Here is a 25,307-nt window from a genome sequence, read left to right on the forward strand (position 1 = left end):
CCTTCATTTGGTGCTCCATGTTGACATGGGATCTTTTAGACTCTTGCGCCATGACGGTGTTGTCGTTTTCTTCAAGCACACCCAACAGGAAGGGAGTGCATGAACCTGGATAAAGTAACCACCCGTACCGGATTCTCCAAGATATAAAGCTAACACACCCACAACAAGGGCGGGAGAATTTAATTTGTCATCACCACACCTGCCGTTCTAGGTGATAGTTTCGAATTTTTTTTCAAATGGGTAAAAACAAAAGAAATTGATGTAAATTATTATTTGCATATAGAGCGGAAGTAAGGCCCGATCACAAGCGCTCACAGGAGACACATTCAGGACGGATGTTTGTAAATCACTCCCACAACATTTATTCTACGTTACGTTTGCATATCAATCTGTGTCAGGTGACACGCTGAGGTGAGAGAGTGAAGCCATTTATAGTCCAGCTTCTCACACACTGAAGAGTTACTCAAACACAATCTTCCCATGGTCCATCTCAGGCTGGCCTTGGCCACCACAGATAACAAATAAGGAGAATAACAAATAACAGGGTTTTATGTGGGGAGGAAAATTCTCAGCAGCTAACCTTCCCCACTGGCCGCGTCAGCAAACTTAGGTTCATAAAGTCACCCAGTGTAATAAGTGTAAGTCACACAGTTAATATAGGAATCTCTCAAACAGGCACTAAACAACCCTGTCTAATCCGTCTCGCTTCCCCTGTGCCTGAACCCGTCGTAGATGAGGAGCGAGGGGAGGAGCGCGCTCGCCACCATGAAGACCGAATGCTGGTCGGCCGACTGGAGCGTGAGCAGGAGAAAGTGCTCAGGTGAGCGGCCGTGACTGATGACGTCATCAAACTATTTCTCTTGTCATAAATCTACTTCTGAACACATTAATAATAATGTGTCACGTTTACCTCCAGAGAGTCCAAAGAGCTGGCGGAGTTCACTCAAATGCACCCTCCTCCTCTGTCTGGCGGCCTGACGCCCAGTATGATGACCCCCAGCCTCATGAACCCCAACCTTATGGTGACAGGAGGGGCCGGGCGTTGGCCTCCAGAGCACGCCACTCTGACCTCCCACCCGTGGATGCCTCGGCCAGGAGGCCCCCCAGTCTGGCTCTCCAGCAGCCCATACAGTATGTATATGACATGCACGTGACTGAGGACACTTGCCAACTGCTACAAGCACGTGTGTGTAGATGTTCTCAAAATTAGCACCTTGGAAGGCATTTGTAAAAATCTCAGTTTTAGTTGCTTAAAATGTCGTTTGAACGAGAGGCCCACAAAAATATTGATATCAATGTGGACCAGGGAATAAAACAAGTGCTTTTCCACATGATGGACATTATGCAGAAGTTTCTCTTCTTGAAGGTAAACTGTCTGATGTGGTCAGGTACCAAAGCAAAGCATTAGCAGTACAGAAGTTTCAATATGGCCTCTTCAGAAGGTGTCAGTGTCATCGTCCTCGTGCTAAAGACAGAGTGTAAATCAACCCAACACCAGCACATGACATGCTTGCGTCTTTCGGAGCCCTCTTCTGATTGGCGCAGCTGAACAGGGAGGTGTCTGTCGAGTGGCCGTCCAGCAACAGCCTCCAAGGGTCAAGCGCAACATACATTCCTGATCTTTGCAGGACATTCCAGACCTCCTCCTCCACCTCGTCCTTTGTCGCTCCCTGTCCAGAAATAACAGCATCAGGACACACGTACTTCTACATCTGAAAACATGGAGACACATGCAGAGGCACAGAGCTCCTGACGTGTCCGCTCTGTGTAGACACAAATCAAAAGCAGCTAAATTCACTGTATGCTCTCATATGTAACTCCATCATGGCTTCTGTGTGGGTTTTAAAACTGGATGAAGAACGATTCACTTCATCCTTTTCTTTTCCCTCCTCAGGCCTCGGTCCCTCCTCACTCCACCAGACCCTCCCTCCAGGTTACCAACCCTCTCTGCAAGGCTCCTTACCTCCATCTTACCAGTTTGCCAGGGACCCACAGTCTGGGCAGCTAATAGTCATCCCTACTGAGCACCTGCAACACTACGGTATGAAGGCCGCTCTCTGTCTGGGTGTTTGTTTGTATGCTACAAATCAAATCACTGATTTTGTTTTGCCTATTTTGCTAGTTTGTTATACCATTTCTTGCATTTTAGCAAAATACATGAATATTAGGAAAGGTCATTTTGAGACAGATTTGGTATTTTTTGGTAGTTAGCAAACAAATAAGAATATTGCCAGAGTCCATATGTTATTGTGAACCACGTATGTGTTTATTTTTTTGCTTCCTTAAGCATAATGCATGATGGTATATAAAGCTCTGTGCAACATATTGATGCTAAATAGGGTTAGTGATTGGTGAGTGATTTCGGACACCTCAGTTTCCCGTCTTCCTCACGCCTCCCTTCACTGCTCAGCAGGAGGCGATGTCATGGAGCGTGGAGGCCCGGTGTGGTCGGGGGTGTACGGTACGGGCAGCTCGCTGCAGCACGCGGCCCAGCTCCAGCTCCTCTCCCAGCACCAGATGCTGCGGCAACAGGAGCTGCTCATGATCCAGCAGCACACAGCTCAGGTCCTGGAGCTGCAGAGGAGCGCGCAGTTCGTTGTAAGTGGACATCAATTAACCCCCTAATGGAATATGTCAACAAATACAGACACCACCCTGTTGTGAGTGTGTCCGATTTAAAATGTCCTTAGGTCACATTTATGTAGCATGACGATAATGAGGGCATCTTGGTGGCCGTCCGGCGCCGCGTTAGCCATGAAGATCGTAGTTTCTCTTCTTCACTAGCTCAGGTTGTCTTTTCCTGAAGGATCCAGTGGAAAAGTTAGCCAGACAGATTATTACATGCAAACGTAAACCCACATTCTCTGTGACGTGATGCGGAGTCACATTAAGGACAGGGCAGATTCTGTGTTTTCAGTTGCCTTCAACAAAAACAAAACGGCATGTTTGGCCGTCCGTCAATTCTTTACCCTCCCTGTCCTGAGCCCATTGGTCCACAGTAAAGCTGGAAGTCTTTATTTTCAAAAAGAGGTCGGTAGTCTCTTCCAACAGCTGCATTTAACAGGAGTAATTGGAGCATGAATTACATGCAATTTCCAGTTGTGGGTAAAATACATATTCAGTGCTGTGGTGCAGCAGGAGAATAACTGTCATGGAGATCTGAACAGTGCAAACGCAAACTGCTATTTTTACCCTGAAGCACAGTCTTGCATCATGCGTGCACTGCACACACACACTCTACTCTGTCCTCTCTTGTGTTTCAGGAGCGTTTAAAGGCCAGCGAGCACCGGTCAGACATGGAAGACAAGGCAGACAAGCGGAACACAGAGCCCAAACCCAGACCCTCCTCAATATGCTCCCCATCGCCTTCACCCGTCCTGCATCCTCGCAAACCTCCCCGTCCCTCTCGCTCGCCAACACCCTCCACCTCCTCCCTCACCCCGCTGCCTCCGCTCCGCTCGCCTGTGACCACGCTCAAGTCAGAGGAAGCGGGGCAGAGAGTGTTGGTGCACTCGCCGACCCCCCTGCCGCACCCACCTTCCCCCCGCTCTGCCTCGCCGCCCACGTCTTCGCCACGGCGGCCTAAACAGGAGGCGGCTGAGGAGGAGGTGGGACGGAGGGAGCAGAGGGACAGACAGAAACCGGGCTCTGCCCCCTTTCAGGGCATCTACCCTGGTGAGTTTTTCATCAGCTTCACAGCACTAATGTAAAGCTGTGTAGATAAGATGAAGGTTTCATATTGATTAAAACCTGTCTTTTGCTTTCCAGATGTCCCTCCAGGTTACCCGTACCAGTCTGTCACCGCCCCATTTGGCTCTCCTTTCCCCGCTTATCACATCCCAGCACCTACAGGGACAAACACAGAGCTAGTCCCAGCCCACCGCTCCCGCTCTCCACCGTCAGCTGCCCCTTTGCCCTCAGCACACATCCATTCAAGGCTCCTGGACACAGACATTAAGCCACAGAAACTAGATCCATCAAAGACGGGGTCTTTCCTCAAACAGGAACCCGGTGTGGAGCGGCCTCTGCTGGGCGTGGCGCCAGAACCTCTGGGTCCCCTTCGCTGCGGCCCTGTGCGAGCCAGCCAAGACAGAGAGACAGATGGGGAAGTATCAAAGCCTCAGCCGCTACCTCTGTACGTCCCCAGTCCTCCACCACAACGAGGTGAAAGGCTGGAAGAAGTCAGGGAGGAAGAGAAGGAACAAATCAAGATGGAGGTTTTATCTTACTCATGCCAGGCAGCGTATCCTCCACCCCCTCCACTCACAGAAGCTGAGCCCAAACCCAAGGCCATCAAGGATCCAGAGCAAACACGATACCCACCGTGCATCACTGCAGATTCAGACTGTCAGGAATCGGCTCAGAAGAGTGTTCTTCTGGAGCAAACCGCCAGCGCTGTGTGTGAACAAGAACAACCAGACACTCCAGTTGACTCCCACACTCCCAATCAGAAAGAACTTGTTCCTGAGACCCCTGTTTATCCACCTTCCACTTCCAACTCTCCTCTCCCACTGGTGTTCGGCCCTGAGGATCCCATGGCAGGGATGCTCGCCCTGCTGGCAGCCAGCGAGATGGCCAACTACACCCGCCCCGACACTCCACCCGCCCCAATACTCCTACCGCAGATAGAGCTCCTTCCTGTGGGTGCTGACTGCAGCGGCGCGGGGCCTCTGGAGATGGTGGCCCTTGAGGGGATGGCCCTGCTCAGCCAAATGGCCCAGAGAGAGATGGAGCAAATCAACCAGGGCCAAAGTGAGTGTATAAGAAAGTGAAGGAAGATGTAAATGATAATAAGATACAAATAGAGTCTCATACTCTCTCTTTACATCCACTCCAGGTCTGACATTAGAGGGTCTGGATTGTCTTCTTGAGGCCAGCAGACAGATCCTGTTGGAGGCCATAGAGAAACAGTCCCACATCGATCTGCCCAGAACTCTGGACCCCAACAAGAAGTACAGCTGGAGGCAGAGGAAGGAGGAGCCGGTAAAATGATGAAAACATTTCATGGTCACCCACTGATGAAAGTCTTATCAGTTTCTTCACTAATCTTTTTTCCTCTCTTCCCCGCAGCTGTACAGTAAGATGTCTGTGGACATGATGGACGCAGTGGAAGTGGAGTACCGTGTCCGCCTGGCTGAGCTGCAGAAGACGTACAAGGAGCAGCAGCGAGAGATGAGCAAGCTGCAGAGACGCAGAGACAAGCAGTGAGTGCTGCTGCACACGGGTCACACGGGTCGGAGCATGTTGAAAATGACTGAATCACACTGAACACGCATGACTCTTTTTATGTTTACCTCAGAGAGCGGCTGCAGCAGGAGGATGAGAGGCGGAGTCTCACCAGACGGGGCAGAGGGCGACCCAGGAAGAGAAAACTTTTGGCCACACCTCCCAAACTGGACAGCAGGCCTGGAAAGTGAGTCAACAGATGATCTGCAGCCAAAATCATTCTTTTCTTTTAATTAGTATGTTCAGGTTTTGGCTTCATACTGAGCAAACTTTCTCTCATCTCAGGGTGGGAAGGACAGTGCAATACTCTGAGGACTCTGAAGCTGGGGATGGACAGAGGAAGAGGTTCCGAGTGTCCAGGGAAGAGGAAGAGACGGAGGCAGGAAGTGGAGGAGTGAAGGTGAAAAAGAAGAAAAAGAAGAAGAGCTGGACGGACCAGGAGCCATCCACCAGTCACGCTCTGGAGGTAACGCACCCGAAGTGCATGTTTTGATTTCAGCAACAACTTGATGCAATTGTTCTGTTCAATTAATGTAGCGGCTTTTTGTGTGTTGCTCTCAGGTGTTGAAGGCAAAGCGCAGCCATGAGTTTGAGCAGGAGCAGCTGGCGTCCGACCTCGACAGAGCGCTCTCGCTCTCGCAGCTCAGCTCGCTCGGCGCGTCCCGCAAACTCGCCTCCACCGCGAAATTAGACAAGTCGAAGGGCAAGTCCGCTGACGGCCGGATGAAAGAGCACGGCGTCCACTCCGCTGCCAAAGGAGGGAAACACAAGATGGCCGCCAAGGCTTCCACTTCAGAGAGCATCCAGAAGGTGAAAGGTCAGAAGAAGACGTCTTTGTTCTCTCCCATGAGATCAGAGCTCAGCAGCTGCTCCAACAGTGAGTACCTGAGGACGGACACATGATCCGATAGAGTCCAAGTAATGTTTTTACATGCCATCATCAAAACAGTGAGTTGTATAGACAGCTGAGTGTGTGTGAGGGTAGTTTCTGCAGGTGAAGCATTTTCATGGGATTTGAACAACCAGACGTATTATTTCAAAACCAACTCATTTCATTTGCTCATTTTATCGATCAAGGATATTTCTTCTCATGTCAATCCTTTCCAATTCGCCCTTTCTTCTTGACACCTGCTCTTGTTCAACAGTTGCATGGTCGTGGTAGAAACGTTATCATTGGTCGGTCGTTTAACGTGGTCGAACCCATCAGCTCATGCAGCTGCGTTTAGTCGAGTCAGGATTATTTCAGGTTTAGTTTGAGTAAATTTGAGGTCAAACAGAAATCTTCTTTGACTCCTTGTTTTTGTCCTTGTGACCTCCATGACCTCATGAATCATTAATCGCACTCTCTCCGCACCAGACTCCGATTCAGAGGAGCACAATTCTGCCCGAGGGGGCTGGCCCCCTCTCTCTGGGACGCATTCCCATGGCAACCTGACCAGGAAGAGGCGGCCTGCATCGTCGCCGACGTCCCTGCTGTCCAGTCAGAAGTCTCAGAAGAAGAAACACAAGCACTTATCCCTGCTGCTGGAGGAAGCGGGCCTCAGCTCCTCAGACGACTCCTTCGACCAAGGTTACTGACCAAATCTTACAGCCCCCCCGCACCCTTGCTGTTGAGTCAGGCGATACTGTGTCTTTGATCCCGTCGCAGCTCGAGTCTTTGTGTGCTTGTCGCTCAGACGGCCGTTTTTCAGACTGTGCTTTAGCTCGACGAACCCCCTACCTCTCTCGCTGCTGGCTTCTCTGCAAAGTTGCCTTTTTGAAAAAAGAGTTTAAAACTATTTCTATGGTGTTTTTTTTATTGCCTGGATTGCAAAACCGTTTTTGTAGCATTTGTACATTTGAAAACTTGTGTGAATTTGTGAGATTTTGTTGTATTGCAGTTTTGGTACGCATAAGCTCTATTAAAGGTGTTGATTTGATTGGTACAGAAAGCGAAGCGCTGTGGTCCTTGTGTCTGCTTCATCTGTCTGTCTGTCCGTCTCTGTCCGCCTGTCCAGCTGCCACTGAACCTCACACATCCTCCAGTGCTCTCTTCGTCAAATATCCCTCTAGATTTCCCGGACAGGGTCAGACAACACTGTTTATCTCGCACACAGAGCTGAATCTGATTGGACAGAGATTATTCTTCCTGGTCAGCATAAATAAAGAGAAATTTAATGATGGGTTGCTTGTTTTTTTTGTAGTTTCGTGGAGAGGTTAGCTCCATTTCTATCAGACTAAATGTTGTATTGATGATGTGGCCTGGTGTTTGATGTTGTGGGGGAAGTTAATGCACCAAAGGGTGATTGAATTAGATGTTGGGGATATTTGGACAATAGAGCTCCTGTCTGTCTACTAAACCTTCAAATAACCCTTCTCCCTTTACGTTGCTCTCTCAGACACCTTGCTCTGTCCTCTCGCCTTTCCCTCCTCACCTCTCACCCCCTCTCCCCCGTCCTACCCATGATGCTTTGAGTGTCTCTCAGCCTGTTCCATGTGCTTGTGCTGCTGCCACTGCGACATTACAGAAGCTTGGGCGAGGACTAGCGCAGCCCCGAGCCCACGCTACCCTCGCTGCGGCTAGTCTACTGTGGCGAAAGCTTTGCTTGAGCTAGACTTAGCTAAGGCCAGGCTACGCTACGGCGAGGCTGCGCTCTCGCCGCCACCGCCGCGCTGCCCTGCCTGAGGCCACACCCCTGTCACCTGCTCTGTAAGTAGGAAGTGCCCCTCCATTTTTGTTCACCGCTAACATGGACTATGCTGAAATTGAACTCCACATACAGAACATTAACTTTTTCCTTTTTTTTTTTTTTTTGTTCTCACAAATTAAAGCTCTTTAACGAGTACCATGGTTACCTCCACTTGACGGCTTGCAAAGGTTACCATGGTTACTCAAACTTCATATGACGATTATACCAAGGGGCCTCACAGGGCTGTCCTCTCAGTGCCTGCTTGTTGTGTGTCTGCCTGCTACTGTTAACACATGGTGGATTCACAGTACAACACATGCATCCAGATTTTGATTTAAAACTAATTAACTGCAGCTCAAAATGATTCTTTAAAATGTATTTCAATCGTCTGAAATCACAGCAAATGTTCAAATGAGCCACTTTCAATATTCAAACAAAGTGTTGATCAAAGAGCAAGTTAACCCCCCGAGAAAACTTAGTTTTTGCTGATTTCCAGGGGTTTTTCAGTTGTGTACTCATCAAGTTAAACTTTGAGCCAGAAAAACTGTTATTAGTTAAGTTAAACACCAGTAATGTCTTATTTTATTAGTCTCATAACTTCATACTTTAATGTCAATGAGACGTATGTCGTCTGTTATGATTTCAAACATCTTGTACTGTGCATCCAGCCTCAATGTTAACACTCTAACCCCCGAGGAGACGCTCCTCCTGTTCATCTGTTGCCGTGGACCTAACTGCTAACGTGATACACAGCTAACCAGCAGAACGCTAGTGTGTCTGTACCGACGGGTGACAAATTAAAACCAGTACTTAGAAAGGTGTCGAGTCAGAACGTTTCCGAAGTGTCTCAGAACTTATTCCCCCATTTAGTGTTTTAACACGTCCGCCCTAAATGTCCCTTAGGTGTTGAATTGGGTTGAAGTCTGGTGATTGCGAAGCCAAATTAAATCCATTTTAATATTCACCCAAGCATCAATGACCCCTCGCATCACTCAGAACAACTTTCTATTGATCAGCGGTGACCCCCCCCCCCCCCCCCCCCCCCCCCCCCCCCCCCCAAGTGGACAAGTGGCATCGAAATGTCCCCACAGAGCCGACGACCAGCTCTTTGTGCACATCACACGTGCACTTTCCCACTTGTTGAGACCATGGTGTAGGATGACTCATCCGTCTGCACTCTCAAACGTTTGTAATGAGGGGTTTATACACTGCCTCTGTACTTATAATATCCCTCTCTGTGCAACTGTTGATGCACTGACACTCCGACGACTTTCCAATAGATGCAGATTTCAGTGCTCCCATTGAAACATCAGCCAGATGAGCAGTGTTTCTGACTGGACCCTCTTTCAAAGTCACTTAGATCTTTCCCTCCTGTCGTCTTTATATAAAATCAGGATCGACTGGGCCTGATCGGTGTGTTGCTACCTGCCACAGAGCGTAACTGGATGTCAGCTGCTTCATTGTACCGTGCAATGAAGCAGCTGAGGCATCTGCAGTCCAGATACCTCTCCATTCATTTACTCAGGGTTTTAATTTTTCACCCGTGTGTGCGTCTGTGTGTGTGTGTGTTTGTGCTCTACTGGCCCGTCAGTGGAAGAATCTTTCAGTTTTTCACCTCTCACTCTGTCACCTTCTCTCAAGGGTTTTTTAATAATGAATTATATCTGAGTCAGTTTCCTCACGTGGTTCTCCGTGTGTGTGTGCGCGCGGCTCGCATGCATGTGGTAAATCACATTTTCCTGCTGTAACTTGCTTACACAGCGTAACTGAAGGTCGGCTGCAGTGGTTTGGACAGTCTATCCTCTCTCTCTCACTCCACTGTTATTTCTGATCACCTGACACGTCGAGGTGTGTGTGTGTGTGTGTGTGTGTTACTGTAAGACCCAGAGGGCCGTTCCCTTTCCACACAGGGATTAACCCAGTCTTTGTCTGAGGAGAGGTTTCATCTTGGCTGTGATTCTTTCGTTGCTGTATCTCCTCTTTGGGTCGAACACTCAGTAGAAGCAACGGGATACGATTTGACCTTTGACCCGAATCTTCTCTTTGAAACAGAAACCTCCGAGGACGAAGATGACGAGGAGGAGTTCGATTCAGACGATGGCGGCTGCGAGGAGAGCGGGCTGGGTATGCTGGCCAGGTTTGCGGCTAACGCGATCCCCGTCAGCTCGACCCCCTTGAGCCTCCTCCATGAGGGCAAACACCGCAGCAGGCTGAGCACTCTGGGTAAAAGCACAACGGACACAAATGAGTTGTGTGCGGGGTTTGCACAATATAATATTTTTTCATTTTGGTTCAGCGGGTTCACCATCTGAGCATTTGTTCAAGATTATGTTATTGATTCATGGTTAAATATTCATTAATTTGTAATTGTCACATCAGGGTGCATGTAATGATTCAGCCTTGAATTATGTATTAGTTTCAATTTGATCAATAGTCCTATTTACTGTGTTATTGATTTGAGAAAATCTAACACCTCAGTTTATTACTGGCTGCATGTTTATGGGAGCAGCTGGGTTTTATCTCTAGGATCTCCCCATGTGTGTGTTTGTGTGTGTGCATTTGTGCGTGTGCGTGCCCTCTTTGTGAGGACCAGTTTGTGTTATAGACCCTGTGGAATCAGGACTCCAGTGACCCTCCTCTTCTCTCCTCAGGTTCATCAGAGTGCGAGTGGTCAGACTCTGGCTCAGACTTGCGACTGAGGAAGTTCCCCTCTCTGCTCCACGGAAAACGCTCCGCCCCAGAGCTGCCCCTGTTGCCCCCTGCAACCCGGCGCAGCGACCAGACCAGCCCCACCAAGCGAGATGAGGCGCCGGTCAAACGCAAGCCCCTGCCCAAACCCCGCCCCTCGCCTAGATCGCCCCGACGATTTAGCTTCGACCTCGGCAGCAGCCACGGGTTCGGAGGCTTCAGCGAGGATGAGGCCTGGAGCCGGCGACGCAGCGAGAGGATTTTCCTCCATGACGCCACCACCTCAGCGACTCAGTTGTCTGTGTCAGGCCTTGGCTCCATCAGTCAGAGCTCCTCCTCCTCGTCCTCCAGCTCAGGCCCACCTCTGACCCCGAAGCCTGCCCCCGCCCCCGCCCCCAGACCCAAACCCCCTCCGCCCAGCAAAGAGGGGAAAGACCTGGTGAAGGTACGTCAATAATTAATTAATCAATCGTTAATTGTTGTGCAGCAAGTGAGTCAAATCTTTCCAATCTCCCTGTGCTCTCACTTCTCCTTTAAACTCTGGTTCCATCGTTTTCCTTTTTCTCCTCTGACATCTGTGTGTGAGTGTGTGAGTGTGTAAGTGTGTATGAGCGTGTGTGTGTCTGAGTGTGTGAGAGAGAGACAGATAGAGAATGTTTAAGTGTTTGTGTCAAAGTGCCAGCAGGGCTTCCCAGTACTTCAGTCATTGCAGCACTCCCCTGCTGTCTGTGTCGTGTAGCTGACAAGGAAGGACAACTGCAGGCAGCCTGGCAACATCCCACCCTCAGTGTGTGTGCGTGTGTGTGCATGTGCGTGTGTGTGTGGATGTAAATCTGTCTTGCACATCTTTAATGTCCCCATTAATTCATATGCACGTTTTGTGACTTTTTGAAAAGCAGAAGAAGAAGCTGAAGGACTCTCCTCTGCCTGTGAGCCCATCCGTCCTGTGCAGTCCAATCACCGACGTCCCCGTAACGCTGAGCCTCAGCCCGACGAGGAAGAGCCAACCAAAAACCAAGATCAAGGCCAGAGAGGTCAGTGTGATGATGGATCAGCTGCAGAGTCATTACGGGTGTGAACTTAATTATCCTGGGAAGGACGAAACACCAGAGCATTTTAGTTATTAGACCTAAATGTGCACACACACTAAAGACAGGAAGAAATAAAATAGTCTGGAGAGATGAACTGACTCCTGTGATCGACGCTCTTCTGTTTTATTGTCAAACCTCTTGTATTGTGTGATTTCTGCCAAAGTGTCGTATTGCTCTCCATCTGCCACCGGCCAGAACTCCAGTTTGTTTTGAAAACAGCTGAAGTGTGTGCACGGCTCTTTGTGGTGGTGAAACAGCAGGAGAAAAAAAAACGTGTGTAATGCGACAGCGTAAGTGTTGTAATATGTCGCTGTTTCCCTTTTGAGAAGTCGATACGCGGCGTGTCGACCTGGCAGCTTGGTGCGCTGCCACAAATGAAACCGAAGTAGCGATATCAGTTTGCAGAAAGTCAGGTTCAGTCCTCAGGCGGGTGACAGATTTCACTTACGGGCCATTTTTGCTTTTTAAAGATAAACTAATACAAATCAGATTTATTTTTCCTGCCTTTATATGGAGTCGTAGTTGAGTGAAATTCAAGCCCCTGTTTGTTTTTCTGCAGCCCTCCAGAGGAGCGGTGAGCCGGCTGATGGAGAGCATGGCCGCAGACGAGGACTTCGAGCCCAACCAGGACAGCAGCTTCAGCGAAGACGAACTTGTCCCTCCACGCAGCCACAGTGTATCAGAGAGGTCCTCCACACCTGGTCAGTACGCACACACAGACACACACTGCCTGTGCTCACACACACTGAAGTTATTTTGTGCGTTCTTAACACACGTGTTGTTGTGTGCAGCTCCGGTGCAGTGTGTGTTGGATAAGGATTCTCTGGTGGACGGACTCAGAGTTCTGATCCCCATGGACGACCAGCTGCTGTACGCCGGACACGTGAACACGGTGCACTCCCCTGACATGTGAGTACAGACGCTGAATCCTTATATCGGAGCACGGTGATTGATCTGCAGCCTTTAATAGAGGAAACTCACATCTGTTTACTCTATTAAAAGCTGCAAATCAATCACCGTGCTCCAGTTCTGCGTCCTGCAAAGTTTGCTGTCCTCGATTTGTGAAGTAGCCAGGTGCATTTTTGCAGATAAAAAAAAACAAAGACTGGTTTGTTACAAAGTCCTGTTCAGTTTTTCATATGTACTCATCAATAAGGATTTCAACTGGTCACTGTACAGGTCGTACATGTGGGGAACCTATAGTTACTCTGTGGGATAGTTTGATATTTGGCGTAATAGTCTTGTTCTTCTTTTTCTTGAAAATGACATGAGTAGATTGAAACAATCTCATGTCTCAAAGCAAAATATAAAGCTACATCCAGCAGTTGGTTAGCTTAGCAGAACGATTTTCCATCATTTTCATTATTTTCCCAGGAAACATTCATGAATCTTGATGAAAGAATTCAGGCACATTTAGTGGAATTATATCTGAGCGTGGGAAATTTGTTCCAGCTTGATTGAATTTAATGGGAAAGATGCAGTCAGAGGAAAAACTCCACAGGCAAACGGACAAATGTGAAAATAATAAAAACAAATTACAGCTCTGTTTGCAGAGGATTCATATTCCAGTGGGACGTGGCTGTTTGCTGTAGCTCTGCCACACAACCTTCTAGCTGGAGCCAAGCTGCTAAAGTCATTATTTGTGAAAAAGACAACACAGTCCCCATCCTGCCACACATCAAATCAGTCAGAATCAAGATAAGAAATAACTACTGAGACCACTTAGACGTCACAGAAACCAGAAGTGACTCTGGATTCTGTCATAAGAAGCATGAGCCCTTTCACACTGACCCCCGACGTTTGGCCCTTACTCCTCTCGGATGTTTCCCCCCTGCAGATACAGCGTGGTGGTGGAGGGAGAGAGAGGAAACCGACCACACATCTACTGCTTGGAGCAACTGCTGCAGGAAGCTGTGAGTAAACTGCACGTCTCTCACATTTCATTCTTCTCAATCCTCCTCATATGTCTTTTGTTTCTGCTCAAACACTTCGAGCAGTTCGGAAAATGTTGTGCGCGCGATTGTTCGATGCCGTGTTTTGTTGACATTTACGAGCTCTTCATTCCTTGCGTGCAGATCATCGATGTGAAGCCTCCGTCCGTGCGCTATCTCCCAGAGGGCACTCGCATCGCTGCGTACTGGAGCCAGCAATACCGCTGCCTGTACCCGGGGACCGTTGTCAATGGTACAACAACATCATCACACAAAAACAAACACACCCACGACTTTCATGATATGATTCATAATCCACTTACATGGCCAATTTGATTGTAGCTGGCAGCCCAGACAAAGGAATAAGATCTTATCTGTGTGTGATGCAGCAGAGGCTCTTATTTTGAAGAGTCACATGCTAATGGAAACCTAACTGCTCTTATTGAACACTTTGAGTTGAGTGAGCTCTGCTGCAGTGAAAAGGGAGGAACCGGGTGTGAAAAGTCTAAACACATTCGCCTAGTGTGTCGAAATCAAATGTTCACTGCTCGACTGCTCATTTTCTTTTTCCACCCAAAAACAGGAAGTTCAGATATTGACGAGAACGACGATCTGATCACGGTGGAGTTTGACGATGGCGACACCGGCCGCATCCCGCTCTCCCACATCAGACTGCTGCCGCCCAACTACAAGATCCACTGTGAGCACACGCCCCATCATACGTTTTATAGATTTCATTTTACCATCACTGCTGGGTTTTAAATCATGTACACTGTGAGCGTGTGTGTGTGTGTGTATTGATGGTTTTAGCACAAGTGATTTCCCAGTAGAGTGCTACTAACATGCAGCTATTCTTGTGCATTACCTTGGTGTGTGGGTGTGTTTGTGTGTCTGTCTAGACTGCTTCCTAAGTGGATGTGTAGATGTTTACCAGAACTAGAACCTCGTTCAGACTTCACGAGTGTCCATTTCAACACACTGAGGCAAACAGCGTTTCCAAAAGTAGAGAAACGACACGAAGCTCTTTACTCACTACAGTAAAAATATGTATTGAGTTCAAAACGCCTCGCTGTGTTACTCTAGTTTTACTTTCTGTTGTTGATTTCTGCACAATACAAGTTGATAGTTTCCTCAAATGGAACGAAGGTGCTTCCAGAAGACGTTGAATCTTTAAGAGGAAACGAGCTCTGCACAGTCAAACAGACGTAACGGTGTCAGCCAGTAACCTCTCGACTTTCGCTGTCCTTGTTAACAAACTTGAAATTCCTCAGTCTCTAAACGTGTACGTAAGATTCTCGAGTTAAACTATAAAAGCTGCCGGCTCTGTGCCTCGGTCCAGGTGCTGAGCCGTCCCCCGCGCTGCTCGTGTCCAGCTGCTCCAGGAGGAGAGTCCGCAAGTGCAGCAAAGAGGGAAAAGAAGCCGGAACAAAGCCAGAGGAGACGGCTCCAAAGATCAAAGGAAAACCTGGTCGCAAACCCAAACCCAAACCAGGTGAGTTGAGAACTGGAGACAGATTTAGATATGGACGACGTGGGCAGCAGCTGACCAGGGAGGCAGCCTGCTAGTTTTCTATTACTCATTAGTGCATCATGTCAATGATATGTCACCATGTGGGTCAATTAACGTTGTTGGAGTGGGCCCACTAGTCTAGTTTGAGTAGTGATGGGAATCTAGGCTCTTTAAAGGCAGATTAAAAATACATGCGTGGTAGAAACCAGTAATGATTTATATGGGGGGGGGGAAAGATACAGAACATACAAACATTCATCTTTAATATAGGTTATATACTAGTATAAAAGAGAAAACTAGGCCTATATATACATATATATGTGTATATATATATATTTATTTATTTATATTTAATAGAAAACTGACCTTGAGATGTTTTATACAAAAGTAGATGAGGATTCTTAGCTCTTAGTCTAGTTTGATGATCATGGAATTGTGAATTGTTGCCGAAATAGCCTCTAGAATAACGAGGCAAATCTTCGTTTTTGCATCTCACTTTAAAAAGCTAATGTACAGATTTAGAAAAACTAACAGAAATAGTTCACAGCCACCATTTAAAAAAAGACTGGGTGCACTTAGTGAGTTGGTAGAGGAAGCAAGTTTCACAGAAATGACTGAAGTGTCATTTCCCTTAGAATTATTGGCCGAGAAATGTTAATGTTTCCCACAGGAGGTAAAAATAATGGAGGTGGTGCTTAAAGTAAAACTAATCCACCCTGCATTAAGTGCTGCCATCACTTCTGCCTTTTATTTGCCTTTTTCTCTTCTCTGAGTGATTCCATGGGACCAGTAAAGGACGTCTGCAGCCACATCTGTCATAAAAAGATAGATTTCATCGTGCCTCTCTCCCAAGTGCTTTACTTATCCATTTAAGGCAGTTTGAAATTTACTTCATCTGTCTTTTATTGTTATTACATGTGGTTTGTTGCCGTCCTTTACTTCAACGTATTTATCGTAGGGACCATTAAAGAGCAAAAGTACTTTTGTCACGCTCGTGTTTTTGATGAGTCTTTTTTAAAACGGCAGAAGCAACAAAAATAGCTCAAAGCTCAGAAACGTCTTTCATCACACATGTCATATTTGACCATGGCTGTCATCTCCTGCATCGGTTTAATACATTTGCTCAAAACAGCGTCTTTGTCGTTCCGTGGAGCTCCGAGTGTGTTAGCTCTGGCTGTAACACACGGCATGTTGCATGTCTGATTTGCTGACTCTGGCTCTGTTTCGACTGGCTAAGCAGTTCTTAAATGTAGTGTTTTCATTGCAGAATTGTTTCCTTGCTGATTGTTCTCAGCATGCGAGGCTGCAGACCACAAAAATCATGAGGCCACACAATGCAAACGTCAGCACATCCAGTGTAGTTGGGCCAAAAAATAGATTTGTTTGAACTTTTCCTTGTGTTTTCTTTTTTTTCCTCAGAAACCTCCATGACCCCGGACGGCCGAGAGAAAACCGATCCTCCTCCTTCCTCCTCCCAGCCTGCAGAGAGACCCCAGCCTGCAGAGAGACCCCAGCCCGCAGAGAGACCCCAGGCTCCAGCTAAACCTGCCCAGGACAGGACCTCCTCGGTTCAGAAGACCGGTCAAGAGAAGCCGCGCCCTGCATCCCGACCGACAATGGGGACGCAGGCAAAACCAGCCCGCAAAAGCTCCACCACGTCCCCCACAAGTAGCCCGACCCTCCCCAGCCCGGTGTCCAGGAAGAGCAGCTCGGCGCCTGCTTCTAAACCAGCTCGGGCCCTCCCTCCCTCCCTCTACCCGTCCACTTACGGAAAAGTGCTGACTGTGGACCTGTACAGCGAGCCCAACCTCAGCTCGTACAACAACCAGCGCAGAGATAGAGAAAATACCAGCAGTGTCAGTCCCACCACCAACAGACCCATGTCCAGACCCATGGGCACGTCTACTGGGACCAAGCCCAGTTCCTCATCCGCGGCCAGACCCACCTCTGCCTCCACAGCCAAAACCAAACCCTCCTCGGACCATCACGGCGGCTCCAGACCCAGCCTCAACTCTGGACTCCTTCCCAGCCCCATCTCCAGGCTATCAACATCCAAACCTGGCTCTTCTCTGGCCCCTAGACCTTCATCATCCTCATTGTCTTCTTCATCCATCCCAAGACCCAAACTAAAGATACCGTCAGACCAGCTGTCCTCCAGCTCCAGACCCAGCTCCATCTCCAGGCCCAAGCCCAGCGCAGGGCAAAGTGATGGCGGCGGCTCGGCAGTGAGGCGAAAGTCCCTGTCTGTGGAGCCCCTTGTGAAGCTGGACCACGAAGGTGTCACCTCGCCCAAGACCAAGAAGACCAAGGCTCTGATGTTGCTCGAGGGTCGAGGCATCAGACGAGATCACGCCCCCATCCCCACGGCCTCAGCCAATCCAAAAGTGATAAAAGCAAAGCTGAGAGCTCCAGATAGAGACACGGGTCTGCCAGAGAAAGACTCCAGCTACAAAGCACCGATGCTGGTGAAGGAGAAGACGGACAGTCGGGGAGGTGGTGGAAGAGGACAGGAGATAGACACCAGAGAGGAGAAAGTTAAAAAAGAGGAAAGAAAGGAGGTGGAGAAAAGAAAGGAGAGAAAGATGAAAGAGGAGTCTCAGAGTAGCAGCAGCTCAGAGTCAGAAGAAGAAGGTGACAAAAGGAAGATGAAGAAAAAGAAGAAATGCACCTCAAGCTGCTCGTCCTCCTCTTCATCCTGCTCTGGTTCCTCCTCATCTTCTTCATCGTCTTCGTCCTCATCGTCCTCTTCCTCCACTGATGACACGTCCTGCAGCTCCGATGAAGAGAGGACGGCTTCACCTCCACCAGGCCCCGTCTCCACACCTCCGGCACAGGACAAGTCAAAAGAGGAGACTAAAAAAGAAGAGGAAGAGGAGGTGAAGGAGGAGGCAGAGATAAAAATGGAGGAAGAGGAGGAACTATCACCTCCCTCAGAATCTCCCTCCCCGTCAACCTCTCCGACTCCTGCTCACGCTCCCTCTAAACCTGGTAAACCAGCCACCGGGAAGGGCTCCGGCCAAAGGGGTCGTCCTCCGAAACCGAAGCCCAGTGGAGGAGAGGGGAAAGTGGGGAGACCAAAGCGGAGAGAGGGGGTCCACCTCCCCACCACCAAGGAGCTGGCAAAACGTCAGAGGCTTCCCAGTGTGGAGAACAGGCCCAAAATCTCTGCTTTTCTTCCAGCCAGACAACTGTGGAAGTGGTTCGGGAAACCAACTCAGGTGAGGAGAGGCATCGCTAATTGCAATTGTAAAGTAACATCCTCAGATTTTTCCCTCTGTGACCGGTTTGTCCTCTCACGACCTCCTGCAGAGACGCGGCATGAAGGGCAAGGCGAAGAAGCTCTTCTACAAGGCCATCGTTCGCGGTCGAGAGATGATCCGCATCGGTGACTGCGCCGTGTTCCTGTCGGCGGGCCGGCCCAACCTGCCCTTCATCGGCCGCATCCAGAGCATGTGGGAGTCGTGGGGCAGCAACATGGTGGTCAGGGTCAACTGGTTCTATCATCCAGAGGAGACGAATCCTGGGAAGAAACTCATCGACAAGAAGGTAGAGTTTTAATTTCACTTTTATTTAGCAATTTGTGAATACTACGTGTTTTCACTCTGCAAGCAAACCGAACCATGGATCAGTTTGACCTCTTAACGCCTCTTAAAGTCGGACTAAACTAAAAAAAACTTTATTAGCAGAGTGAATTATAACACTTTAAGTTTGGTTCATAAAAGAAACACTCACCTGACTGAATATGTTTGTGTGTTTCTTTAGTTTGAAGCTTTTTCCTGAATGTAAATCTTGTTTCTTCTCCAGAACTGGGATCATATGTGTGGTCAGTCTTTACCGGCAGCGCTGCACTCTTCTATCCAGAGGAAAGACTTCATGGAGGTGAGAGGAAAAAAATTGTTATTGCACCAACTCCTCAGCTTTTGAAATCCATCAAATCATGGAATAGACTTAATATGTAAACTGCAATTGACCCGGAAAAATCTCCTGCTGCGTTCCTCATATGTGAAAGACAAACTCTGACCAAGTGAATACTTAAGTGATTAGATTGAATTGTAAAAGGAAATATGAAGCTTTATACTTTCCTTTAACTTGATAAGATCATTTCATTCATACATTTAGCCAGTTTTGTCCCCGTAAACCACAGAGTGCAGTAAATTGTCCAGTTGAGTGTTATATACACGATAGAATAAAAGCGTGTGTCTCCTCCGCAGCGCGCCCTGTACCAGTCGTCTCACAGCGACGAGAACGACGTGCAGACGGTCAGCCACAAGTGCCTGGTGGTGAGTGTGGACGAGTACGAGCAGATGACCCACACGCGCCGCTACGCCGACAGCGAGGACCTCTACTACCTGGCCGGCACCTACGAACCCACCACTGGCATGATCTTCAACACTGACGGAGTCCCGGTCATCTGCTGAAATAAAAAAAAAACTAATTGTGACCCGACCTACCGACCTTGGACCTCGCAAGCCCGACCCACGGTCTAATCACTGATCTCACGATTGAGGTTTTGGCTGCAGTGACTCGACGAGCGCCACCACTCCATGTACCATGACGCGCTTCAACCTGACTGTCACGAACAGCCACCACCACCACCACCACCACCACAGACACGGGAGACACTACAGACAGTATTAAAAAAGGAACAAGTCTCCTGAAACATTTGCACACACAGACTCCATCGTCACAAACTGTTTTCACTCGTTGTCGTGTTCGCGGGAACGTTTCAGAACACGCGCGAGCACTTCAGTCACCTTCTACGTGTAAATATACTCTGCATAAAACACACTTACGCCCACATGCACAGACACGTGTAAATACTCACCTCATGTAACACACACACACACACACAAAGTTATATAGAGGAGAATATGAGTGTTTTATTTTCATGTAACAGATTTATGTCAGAGTACTTTTTTCTATAAGAGGTAAACCGTCGAGAAGCTTTAATGAACTGTGAATGGTGATACAGGAGAGAGGTGTCCGTCCGTCAGTCCGCCCGACTGTCTTCCTCCGTCCCGGCAGGACAGACAGACGGGAGGACGGACGCACACACATGCCGGTGGTGTGACGTTGTGATTCTGATGTTGCCGTGGTGATGTTACAGTCATGTTACAGTCATATAAATGTATCTACAGAACAGCAGGAGCGACGGACAGATGCAAAAAAAATGAGAGATGCACAGAAAGAGAGAGAGGTAGAGAGGTAGAGTTGCAATCCAAAAGAGAGCATTTATTAAAAACACTTAAAATCTACCCTCCGTTAATTTAACCCCCTTCGCTCCCCCCCCCCGTGACAATCCTGAAACCCGAGCAGGAAAATCGGTCCTCGCGAGACTAGAACTTCTGACTCCCTCAGAGACTCAGGCTGAAGAGAGAGGAAGGAACCTTGTGCCGTGAAAAAGCACTTCTCATTTTAATCTTTTGAGTTCCTTATGTTAAAGGAAAAATCCACCCGGGAATAATTTAAACACTATTTTTTACTCCTTGTCTCGCCTCTTTTGCACCGAGGTTGAACAACAACAAAGGGAAAAGTGGATCTTTTAGAGGAGGCGCCAGTTTTCTGCTTCTGGGGCGTAGGAACAAAAATTATTTAGAGGAAGAGAAAAATGGGGTAAACTTCAACACTTGCAAAGTAACTCCACGAATGTACGGAACGAGACGAGCTGGTGCATTAACAGTGTACGAGTCCCCGAGTGGATTTTTCCTTTTTCTTTAAGGTGTTTTCAGGGTCGTAAACACTCGCAGCCTTTCCCAAGATGCATCAAGGTCGTGGCTCTGATGTTCAGTGTAAAGCTGCCAGCACTGATTTGATCAACACAATTAAATTTTTTTACCGCTCATCCTCTCGCAGTTCGGCCTCACGCGCTCAGTGCGGCTGCGGTGTTTGCGACCTCTAAGTGTCCCGTGTTGGATGTGTTTTATATTTCTTTTGCTTCTGCCGTTTTATGGACGTCCATCCGACCCTCTTACGATCACATTTCGCCCTCCAAGCTCCTATTTGACATGAGTGCACTTTGAATTAGCTCTGCTGCAGAGGAGTGTTGTATACGTCTTCCTAGAGTATTTGCTAAGACCCCACATCTCCCCTTTTTCCTCCACACACACACACAGACAGACACACACACACACGTCCACATCCCTTCCTACACCTTGTTCTTTTTCCGGCTCTCTCAGCTGCTTATGAATTTTTTTCTACGTGCCTAGTTTAACCGTTTTTTAGGGTGAGACTGTTGAATGTTGTGCTCAGGGTTGTGAGCGTTTGGGTGGCCTTCACTCTCCCAGGCCTTGTGATGACGAGTCACCAAACCCCTCGTAGGTTCGGCACCCCCCGTTCTCCCGCCGTTACCCTCGGCTCCTCGAGGAGCTGGGGGGGGGGGAATCGGACTGGTATTTTCTCCAGTCTGCTGACGTAGGGAAACACAGTTGTTCTGAATGATTTCGAGTTGAAACAACCCTCCGTTCCTGAACTCTTAACCCACTTGGCTACACTATTGTGTATAGAGTGTATCAGATATATGAGTATACAGTAAATGCTGTATATACGGTTTATATCTGTGGGTATCATGTTGATTTTTCTTGTATGTTTCTTACCACGTTGCCGTCTCTCTGCGTCACTGCAGAGACTGAAGATTGTCTTGTTGATATTCAATAGGTTTAATGTTTTCTACTCTCGAGATCTTTTTGGTTTTTGTCTGGATTTGTCTGATTTTATTTTAAGGATATATCATAGTTTTATTCACGCTGACACGTCTGGAGGACGACCCAAGATGTTGATGTCCTTAATGGGACATTTTTCGCAGATAAAATGACAAATGACGTCCGCCAGCGTTTCATGCCACGATGGCGACCCAGTAAAAATAATGTTGGTGATCCGCTGACTCTCAGAGCTGAAAGTGGTTGAGCAGGTACAGAGTCGCTTTTTATGTTTTCTGACATTACACGATGCCAGAAAATCATATCCGCTAAAGCCCCAGCTGCTCCTCCAGCTGCTGCTCGTGTTTGGCACACAGGAGTCGGCTGTTTGAATCCCACGTTCCTGCAGACAGTGGATCTCCGGCTGGTTCCTCAGCTGTGGGGGGTGAACCCGGTAGACACGTCGTACCTGTGTTTGCAGAGTGAACGAGTTAAAGTGCCCAGTTATGAATCTTTGTTTACCCCTGGAGCTGCTAAAGCACTTTTTTTGTCTGTGTGTGAGAGAGAGACACACACACACACACACACACACACACACACACACACACACACACACACACACACACACATCACACTCTTATCCCCTTATATTATCACTCACACTCACAGGGTGAATTTGGGTGATCTGGTACAATGGGTGCTGATCTAACAAAATGTAATCAACACCAGTTTTACTGCAGATTTGACACAGACGTCTGTGACAAGTAATTTTAAAGTTAAACATCTGTCATAAATAAGATAATGTTCCCATTTGTTATCAGATTGTGTCGTTGTCCATTCAAGCAAGTAATGATATTAATGAATTTTATTTCACGTCACCTTTCAAGTTGCCCGAGGACACTTTAAAATACATAAAAAATAAACAAAGTAAATTAATTAAAGTGTTGGAAAAGTGTTTTGTCCCATTTTATCAAATGTATATAAACAATTTAATCAAATATACATTTTAAAATGTGGGATCACTAAGTTCTCTGCTTGTTCTTTATTAAAACATATGACTCCTTACATGTTTATATGAATAATTTCCTTTTTCCTATTCTTTCCTTATCAGTCTTTCATGATGCTTTTTAAAACGTGTTGATACAGAACTTTGGCCTGCATTAAGATTCAGGCTTTTTCAACTTCTCAGATTAGAAAGTGAAACGTCCCAGATCAGCAAATTCAGTTAAATATCGGAATAGGTTGCAGAAGTAAAAATGTGCAAACGATCACCCAAATTCTCCCAACACGTCTTTATAACCCTTAAAGTGAGTTATTGCCTTCCGATGTCTATAAACCCACGATCTCCATCCAAAGTCCAGCCTTAGGCCTTCAAACAGGGTCCAACACACACACACACACACACAGACACACACAGACACACACATATTCCCCACATAGCCTTCATTTGGTGTCATATATGTTCTGTCTATCACCGTTTATATGTTTTCACTTTTGGTCTTGGTCTGATTTAATTTTTCTCATCTCCTTTTTGGTTTTAAAATTTTTTTTCGCTTCCCCTCTCTGAACAATCGTCCAGGCCGCTCCAGCAAATTCTGCTGACAGGCACCGGGAGCTAGCTGCTAGAGAGAGAGAGAGAGATGGAGAGAAGAATGGGAGAGAGAGAGACAGAGAGAGAGAGGAGAGAGAAGAGAGAGAGAGAGAAGAGTGGGGGAGAGAGAGGTGGACTGGAGGCTGGTTCTTCGTCTGCTGTTCCTTCAGTATCGTTATCGTCCTGTTACAGAAAAAAAAATAAAGATTATTTTGAAAATAAAATAGAAAAATCATCTAAGTTTTGTAAATGACTCTTCAGCGTTGAGGGGAGAAAAAGCAGAATATACTTTGTACACGTCGAATCTTGTAAAAATGCAAAAAGAAAACATTTTAGGGATGAATCTGAAACCAGATCTATTCTGTCGCTCTATACTGTACGTGTATGTATTTCTTTTTTCTTTTTTTTTTTTTTTTTTTTTTACAGACAGCAACCATGTTTATCAGTGTTTCTTTTAAATTGTTTTAGTAACTCAGTATTTTATAGTTAATCAATAAACAGATGGAACTGTACTGTGGCTGTGTCTCTGAGTCTGTGGCAGGAAAACAATGATTTTTAAAGACGTTTGTGTTCCTATTAAACTGCACTTTTCATTTTCATCCCCCTCTTTGACTCGCCTTGTTCCCCTCAGTGATAAAACTGCACGAAGAACTTTCAACTCCTAACTTTTACTTTGTCGGACACAACATCGTGACGAGGTGGCGTGAGATACTAACAAAGGAGTTTATGAGCTATACTGCAATCAGCCACTAGGGGGTGATCGAGATGCCTTTACTTCATTTTTGCGGAGCTGTCATGTCGTCCATCTTTATAAAGCCTAATATGAAGCTGCAACCAGCTGCCAGTTAGCTTAGCTTAGCATATAGTCAGGAAACGGAGGGAAGCGGTTAGCCTGGCTCTGACAAAGCTAATGAATGAACACGATATATTACAGGAGCTTAAACCACTGTGCATTGTAATGTACGAATGAAACAGAAAAGACATAACATGTTAATTGGGGGGGGGTTTCATCAGCTTTGGACAGAGCTAGGCTAGCTGTTTCCACCTGTTTCCTGTCTTTATGCCAGGCTAGGCTCACTGAACTTTAATGTTTTTGTGCCTGTTTCAGTTTGCGAGGTCTGTCCCTTTAATCAACAGTGGACTCCATCAGGCCTCCATTTTGGCAGCCCAGTAATGAAGCTGCTGGTTGTAATAAAATGGAGGAAAGTTCAGCTTCCTCTGCAGAGCTGACCGCGGGAGACACATTTTCCACCACTGACCGTTCATGACTCTGCACTCTGAGAGCTGCCAAGGGTGTGTGTCTGTCTGTGTGTGTGTGTGTGTGTCTAAGTGTGTGTGTGTTTTCTAGATTCCTGTGTGTCCACGTGTAATTAAATCTTTGCTGACGTGAACTGAGCGTGTTCCTGTTTCATGGTGAGAGCAGCAGTCTGAGCTTCGGCCGCCTCGTTTCCCCCAAAGGACCAAAATCAGCACAACATCAGAAGCTGCAGGGAGCTTCCTCCTCCGACACACACACACACACTCACACACACACTCACACTCACACACACTCCATCCTGCCTCAGCAGCTCACACACCCTCCAGTGGGTGTGTGAGCATGCACTGCTCTGATTGGCTGACACCACACGAACACAGGTTTTCTATAGGCTGAGCTTTCATTACAGTTTGAGCAGAGGGAGCCAAGATCCAAGTGTGTGTGTGTGTGTGTGTTGTGTATAGGTAGCCTATCTATGTGTGTGTGTGCGCCCTCTTTACTGTTGAATCCCCCCCCACCTTCGTGTGTGTGTACATTTATCTCGATGAGGAGCCTTTTGAGCAGAGACCCTACGGAGTGAGGAGGTTTAACCAACCTACACTTTATCAAAGGGCCGTTTTTAGTATGCAGGGTTAGAATCAGGCTTGTGTGTGTGTGTGCTCTTGTACAGCTATCTTTGTGAGGACCAGTTTGAGTCTTCAACCTACGGAG

At 47.5% G+C, this 25,307-nt stretch overlaps 1 protein-coding gene and 1 long non-coding RNA gene across 3 annotated transcripts in view; one reads left to right on the forward strand and one right to left on the reverse strand.

Annotated features, from left to right (window-relative positions):
• Positions 1 to 21,968, forward strand: part of tnrc18 (trinucleotide repeat containing 18) — a 43,151-nt gene extending 21,183 nt beyond the window's left edge. The window contains exons 5-30 of one of the 2 annotated variants that reach the window (XM_034593023.1): positions 733 to 820; positions 917 to 1,131; positions 1,895 to 2,041; positions 2,414 to 2,598; positions 3,264 to 3,675; positions 3,769 to 4,752; positions 4,838 to 4,983; positions 5,071 to 5,204; positions 5,300 to 5,413; positions 5,512 to 5,692; positions 5,788 to 6,103; positions 6,584 to 6,796; positions 9,948 to 10,118; positions 10,547 to 11,028; positions 11,480 to 11,617; positions 12,234 to 12,375; positions 12,466 to 12,583; positions 13,512 to 13,587; positions 13,750 to 13,858; positions 14,189 to 14,305; positions 14,945 to 15,097; positions 16,535 to 16,596; positions 16,633 to 18,333; positions 18,425 to 18,661; positions 18,920 to 18,994; positions 19,327 to 21,968. In XM_034593023.1, coding sequence (XP_034448914.1) covers positions 733 to 820; positions 917 to 1,131; positions 1,895 to 2,041; positions 2,414 to 2,598; positions 3,264 to 3,675; positions 3,769 to 4,752; positions 4,838 to 4,983; positions 5,071 to 5,204; positions 5,300 to 5,413; positions 5,512 to 5,692; positions 5,788 to 6,103; positions 6,584 to 6,796; positions 9,948 to 10,118; positions 10,547 to 11,028; positions 11,480 to 11,617; positions 12,234 to 12,375; positions 12,466 to 12,583; positions 13,512 to 13,587; positions 13,750 to 13,858; positions 14,189 to 14,305; positions 14,945 to 15,097; positions 16,535 to 16,596; positions 16,633 to 18,333; positions 18,425 to 18,661; positions 18,920 to 18,994; positions 19,327 to 19,533 — 6,923 coding nt within the window. In that variant the 3' untranslated portion in view covers positions 19,534 to 21,968. Of the gene's footprint in view, positions 1 to 732; positions 821 to 916; positions 1,132 to 1,894; positions 2,042 to 2,413; positions 2,599 to 3,263; positions 3,676 to 3,768; positions 4,753 to 4,837; positions 4,984 to 5,070; positions 5,205 to 5,299; positions 5,414 to 5,511; positions 5,693 to 5,787; positions 6,104 to 6,583; positions 6,797 to 9,947; positions 10,119 to 10,546; positions 11,029 to 11,479; positions 11,618 to 12,233; positions 12,376 to 12,465; positions 12,584 to 13,511; positions 13,588 to 13,749; positions 13,859 to 14,188; positions 14,306 to 14,944; positions 15,098 to 16,534; positions 18,334 to 18,424; positions 18,662 to 18,919; positions 18,995 to 19,326 lie in introns of both variants that reach the window. The other variant, XM_034593024.1, reaches the window with a different exon arrangement.
• Positions 1 to 23,938, reverse strand: LOC117766299. The gene is made up of 3 exons (XR_004614688.1): positions 23,187 to 23,938; positions 12,652 to 12,664; positions 1 to 13 (listed from the first exon to the last, which is right to left on the reverse strand). It is a non-coding gene; the product is annotated as an uncharacterized LOC117766299 (long non-coding RNA).
• Positions 23,939 to 25,307: the final 1,369 nt, after the last annotated feature.

The sequence above is a fragment of the Hippoglossus hippoglossus genome, chromosome 8, assembly GCF_009819705.1.
Source record: "Hippoglossus hippoglossus isolate fHipHip1 chromosome 8, fHipHip1.pri, whole genome shotgun sequence".
NCBI lineage: Eukaryota > Metazoa > Chordata > Actinopteri > Pleuronectiformes > Pleuronectidae > Hippoglossus > Hippoglossus hippoglossus.